This window comes from Macrobrachium nipponense, chromosome 9 (genome assembly GCF_015104395.2).
Source record: "Macrobrachium nipponense isolate FS-2020 chromosome 9, ASM1510439v2, whole genome shotgun sequence".
In the NCBI taxonomy this organism is placed as follows: Eukaryota; Metazoa; Arthropoda; class Malacostraca; order Decapoda; family Palaemonidae; genus Macrobrachium; species Macrobrachium nipponense.
This window is the reverse complement of record NC_061110.1, coordinates 26,378,477-26,384,784: the sequence shown is the minus strand read 5'-3', so window position 1 is coordinate 26,384,784 and position 6,308 is coordinate 26,378,477. Positions and strand designations below refer to the sequence as shown.

General features: G+C 39.3%; 1 protein-coding gene across 2 annotated transcripts in view; it reads right to left on the bottom strand.

Moving 5' to 3' along the window:
* Positions 1–494: 494 nt before the first annotated feature.
* LOC135218425 (uncharacterized) overlaps positions 495–6,308 on the bottom strand; it is a 60,848-nt gene continuing 55,034 nt past the window's right edge. For both annotated transcript variants that reach the window (XM_064254732.1, XM_064254733.1), the window contains exons 8-10: positions 5,512–5,717; positions 3,434–3,603; positions 495–2,678 (exon numbers count right to left, since the gene is read on the bottom strand). In XM_064254732.1, coding sequence (XP_064110802.1) covers positions 1,460–2,678; positions 3,434–3,603; positions 5,512–5,717 — 1,595 coding nt within the window. In that variant the 3' untranslated portion in view covers positions 495–1,459. The remainder of the gene's footprint in view (positions 2,679–3,433; positions 3,604–5,511; positions 5,718–6,308) is intronic.

Below are 6,308 nucleotides of genomic sequence, written 5' to 3'. Positions count from 1 at the left end.
TCATCCCCAAATTTACAAATCATTTTCCTCGTTCTCACCTCCGATACCTTTGCCTCAGAGAAAGTGTAGCTTCATATGTTTATTTGGTTGCTTAGTTGTAGAGCGTACATCAACCAACTGATTTTTTTTCACTCGCGTTTGTGGAAACGAAGGGAACGAACTAAAGTTAAGATACTGAATTTCACCCACCAAATTGCAAGTTGCAGATTAGTTAGTCTATTATCAGGTAGTTAGGAACACCTCAAGAGAAATTATAATAACTTTGTCATCTCATACCTGAAATTTATTGAAGAGCTCTTTATTAAGGAGACCCAGAGACCATCGCACCTGTAATGTTGGTATCAGTCAAAATTTAACGTTATATGTCAGCATATGTGACCATAGCGTATTCCTTTTTGTGTATATTTCTGTATAATTTCTTAAAGCTGCCTTTACTTATTATGTGAATTAAATTTGTTACATTATCAATCGTAATGAAATAAAAGAAAACAGTATATATATATAAAAAAAACTTTTATTAATTGTGGCAGTGACATAATTACTCTGTTGAAAGTGTTTCAAATTCCTGTTCTTATGGACCTAGTTCTTATAATGACATTTGAACTGTAGCGAAGCTTTGTATTTCCTTAAATGTACCAAAATCAACACAACGGGTTACAAGATATGAAAACAGGCTAATATAAAACTGCATTCTTACTACTAAGATATTAATTAAGCAACTCAACATTCTCCCCTTTTTATAATGCAATGTCCTCTCATGGCGGGAAATGTGCTTGAGCATTAGTGCCAAATTCGGAAAGGCTTCAACAAACTATCTTACAGAGGGTTATTAGTATGAGGACGTTTAAAACTGACATTTAAATTTATCTGCTGTTGTTCATTTGAATAAAAAAAAAAAAACTAGGAAAATAGACACTAAAATTCTAAGATATTGAAATGGCATGTTATTTTCGTGATTTACCCACATGTACGTATAATTATAATAATACACATATGTATAGCTTACACTCGTACTTGTACCTACTGCATATATTGGTTATTGTGTGAGATACATATTTCCAACACACAATCCACTGCGTTAAACCTAAGTTCATTTATAAATATCGAGCTTATCACTCATTGTCAGAAAAAATGTTGATGCTCATCATCCAGGCCACATTCATTTTGCACCGAATGTCCCCTCCAGTGCAGGAGTTGCTCCTCAAAAAGGCTCTACCGTCTGCCTGTACCGTCAAGCGAACTGGGCTGCTCTTATTGAAGTTATTAGTGAAGACTAGCTTAAATTATAATTTCTAAATAGCGACCGTGAAGAGACACTACTAACCAAGGAATCGTAGATTTGTCGGAATATTTAATAATTAAATACAAGTATAAAAGTAAAAAAAAAGAAAGAAAAAAAGGCCCGGAAAGTATAGTTTGTAAACACAGTATATAAATATGACAAATCACCGGAGGCTCTTCAGTCCCACCAACCCTTCCAGTTCAGATTTAAAATCCCTCCTCCCACATCTTCTTGGTCTTCATACTCATCTTCCACATAATCATCACCTTCATCTGCCTCCTCAGTACTACCTTCTTCTTCCTCACCAACTCGAGGCTTTGATCTTGTCTGTAATGGTGTTGAAGCTGAGCTAATTTCAGAAGATCTAGAATTATTATCATCAGGATTTCGGGTTGAGTCACGGTGGCCATCTCTTTGATGACTTTCTTTGGCGTGTTTTGCACCAGCAGTCTGGGTACTGGAAGAATAATCACCACTACTCTCAAGGCTGTCGCCTTCGATTTTCGGTCGATCAGGAGAAGTATGATTTTTGGATGATCTCGCGTTGCGTTCTTGCTGGAATTCGACAGTTGCCTCGATTTCTCTCATGATGTCATCAAGGATAGATACCAACTTTTCATTCTCCCTGATTCGATTCCGGTCCTCTTCGGTTAAAGTCTGTTTGACCGGGTTCCTTGGGTTAGCTTCAACTGCTGCTTCTGAGGAGGGTCTAGACTGGTCATTTCTTTCCATGCTGGGACCATTATTATCTCTCTCAGGGTGGTAGTGAGTTTCGTAAGTTCTTCCCCTATTGTAAAATCCATAGTCTGCCCTCCAAGTCCTACTTGAATCTTCTGAAGAAGCTTTTGTTCTGTGACTCGCACTTTCTTCGCGTCCTGAAAGGGGGGAAGATGACTGATCAGTAGAGGATGTTGTAGGAGAGGTATCGACGGCCGCATATTCAGCAATATAAGTTACGTCTGGTACTGAGCCGTATTCATAATCAGGAATGTCTGTGAATAAGGTATCGGTAACATTGGGCATGTGGTCGTAATACCCATCAGTTGTATCATAACCATAATCCTCATAAGATGTTGAAGTTGTCTCATGTTCACTATTTCTGGAAAGCTTTGCACTGGACGATGGTGAATGTGGAATTTCAGGAGGTGCTGCACCTTGCGAAGGAGTTGGCTGAGAAAATGGAGAGGCTGCCAGACTCTGGGATGAAGGATGTCGATCTACACTAGCATCAGAGAGGTCCAGTTCTCTGCTCTGACTAGGATGGAATAGTCTGCCTGCTCCATAGATCTTGTTGTCGACTTCCTCCGTAAGGATCTCTTGTAGGCGTGTCTTGTAGTGGCCTTTTGTTGGGTCGGCTTCTGCTTCTACAGCTCCTGCTAAATCGTACGGGTCTGGTCTGCAAAGTTAAGTGAAAACAATATTGTATTATATAAAACACATTTTATAATCACAAGTTCTTCGTGATGCATTCATTGCTTATTATGATGCTTACTATACTCTGTCCATCTGTCCATCTGCCTGTGGTGTTTGCGTATGGTAACACTGCGTCCCGGGCTTTAGATAGTTACATTCAGTTTACATTCAACAATAATAACAATATCCTATTTCGAATATTAACAATGTAATTCGCATACAGTAAATTATTAAAACACTTTTCAGTTGCAAATGTACACCCAGATATCCTTTTATTTACCTAAAACTTACACATAGCTTAACTATCTAAAGCCCGGGACGTAGCGTTACCATACCCAAACACCACTGGCGGGTGGACAGATGGAAAAAAATAGAGTATAGTGCTTGCTTTTAACTGATGGAAGAAAAACTTACTCAAGCTAATCATTTATACTCATCTGGTCATGCCATCTGAGAGAAGTCTGCTGCATTAGTCTTAGTAGACTAAAAAAAATATTTTCAGATCATCAAGGTAAAATAAAAAGAGATGCAACTTTACGTATCTTGAAAGAAATATAAAAAAAAATTTTTTTGTAACATTTCACTTCATGATTCTCGTTTATTCTCCCACTTTACATTATGCAAGGAGTGCAAGAAAAAAAAGGAATTACAGTAAAACTTAATTGTAAAGTATCTATTACTCTGTATTTAGCAAATTTTGGTCGTTCTACAAATGGTTACATAATTCAGTAAACTTACAATTTGTCTCTACCGAAAACTTTCTCTTGGAGTTTCTGGATGTCATGCTTAACGTCTGCCATCATTAGAAGAAGGAAATCAAAGGATCCTGGCTCTCCTTTTTCACCTTCTGGACCAGTCGGTCCTCTGAATCCCCTTGGCCCAGCCTTCCCTGGGGCTCCTGGTGGTCCCTGTGGGTGAAAAAAAGGAATCGTTCTTATTTTTTCATCAAAGTATCAAGAATATGTACTCAACAAATTATATGTTTGTATGATGATACTTGATGATATTTCTAGGAATCTCTCTTCTGCTCTCTCTTCAACCAGCATGAGACCTTTAACAGTGGTATAATGTAACAGGAAATAAGAGGCCTGTTCTGAACCTTTGGGCTCTGTACAACAAACAGAGACGACTACCTCTTTCTTGCTTTTCCACATTCTACAAAGAGTGGCATATCGGCAGGGGCCAGTAACTAAAGGCCAATTTTTATTCTCCTTGTGCTCTTCAAAGTTAAAGAAAAATGTATTTCTAAGCCAGTTTATAAGTACGTAGAGTCCAAAGGACTGTTGGCTGATAGTCAATATGCATATAGGAAGCAATTAGGAACCTGCAACGCTCTTTTTTATTTGCCATGCGATTTGCAAGAGAGCCTTGATAAGGTTTTTGATTGTAGAATAATTCAGATAGGTGTTAGTGCTGCTTACGATTTAGTATTCCTTACAGATAAGAAGCAGCAAGTTGCTGTTGATGGGATCTTTGGTGAACCAATACCTATTGTATCTGGAGTTCTGCAGGGTGTTATTCTTGGTTCACTGTTATTTTTGTTGTATACAAGTGATACGGTTGTTGGCCTGGAAAACAAGATTGTTCAGTATGCCGATGATGCCACTCTTGTGGGCACTTGTATACAATACAAATAAGAGTGGACGTAGAAACAGCACTCTACGGAACTCCAGATACAATAGGTCTTGGTTCACTAAAAATCCCATCAACAGCAACTTGCTGCTTCTCATCTGTATGGAAATCTTGAAATAATGCTCACACATATCCACCCACTCCCTGATCTTCACTTATGAGAAATGAAGCAGCCCTAAGTCTCATTTGTGACATGGAGTGGATTAGTGAATGTTGTAGTCAGTTGGGTATGAAGCTTAGACTCCGGTAAAGAAAACCACTATTTATAAGTAGATCTCGTATTGATTTTCTACGCTTTCCTTCCCTTCAGCTGGATGAACTTTGCTGCCTGAGTCTGAAGCTTCAGTTATGCATGGAGTAACTTTCGATTCACAGCTTACTTTTGAGAAACATTTTATGAGTGTCAGCAAATGCCACACAGAAGTTAGGTATTGTACAGAAGGCCTCATATTAAGAACAGTGATCAAATCAAAGCAATCTATTTTAGGTCATTTGTCCTTCCTTCACTATACTTTTCTCCGGTGTGGATTCTGTCTGCCTTTGACAGAGGTTTATTTCTTTTAGACAGGGTGGCTCGTGGTGGTAGTTTGTTTCCCAACATTGGCAGTTATGACTGATGATCTCTTGTTTGTCAACTTTTCATAGGCTATATTTAAACAGAGCCTCCGATCCCTGATCCTCTTTTACTGCTAAGAGTGACTAGATTTGCTGAAAAACATCACCAATATGCAGTAAGTGTACAACGCTGGTAAACCTCCTTGTTCCAGAGGTCCTTTATGCTCACAACATTGGACTGTGGAACAGTTACCCTGAGTATGTCGTGCCAATGGAACTTCGAACGTTCAAACAGAGATGCAATGCATTGCTACCGTAAAGTAATTCTTGTATTTTATGATTAACTTCCAATTTTATCTATTTATTAATTTGTTAATTTTTGCTTTTCTGATAACTGATCTCTTCTCTCTGCATTTCCTATTACATACGTTTTTTTTTCTTTCAAATGAACACCATGTTCTTTGGAAGCTGGAATTCATTTCAATGGCCTCTGTTGGTTGTCCCACATAAGTACGGTTCAATTTTTTAATAATAATATTAATATTAATACATAAAACATTATGCTTCATGATGAACTCTACATTGCAAAATTGCGATAGATTAGTGAAGACTGAGAATGCAAGACTCACAACTGGGCCTCGGCGACAGCGGCAAAACTCTCGTTTTCCTCTGGAGTGGACGACCGTCCAGGAATCGAGTGGGTAGTCGTCCTCGGTGAGAGGGTCGTCCGCTGGCGCTGGTGTCGTCGTCCCCAGCGGGCCCCACGACGCCGGAGGATTCCACTCTGGGCCCTGTTCCCCTTTCGGACCTTGCGGACCAGGCGCCCCCGCCGGTCCTGAGGGTCAAGATCACCACCTGAATTTACTCCAGCTGGCAGCCTCAACGGTGCAATGACTTGATCTAAACAGGTTCCCGTCAATGACCAATTTATCGGTTTACAGTTCTAGGGATCGTGATCTTTCCAGGTATTACTTTGTGAATTTAAGGGGAAATGTCTATGCTATGAATTAGAACAGCGGTTCTTAACCTTTTTCATCCTCTGACCCCCCGCCCCCCCCCCCCCCACCCCGCCCACTCTCCGAGACTCTTCAGGATATTACCATTACCCTTATAATAAATTTTTAAATGGCGAACCTTGTGATTGGTACGATAAAACAAAATGATAGGAGGACCATGGTTTATTGAAAATGCCACGGACAGAAACCTTGAAAGATTCCATATAGCCTCTACAAATGCCAGAACATTGGAAATTCCACAGAACAATTGAATACCATACAAATAAAACCTACTTCATTCACTCAGTGTGAGGGTTGAAATTGTTTTGCAGCCATAAGTCTATCAAAGCGAGGTAAAAAGTTTCACTAACCAGACTGGTAAAAGCCCAACTGGCTAATCCAAACATATGGAAATAAATTATATTCTCCCA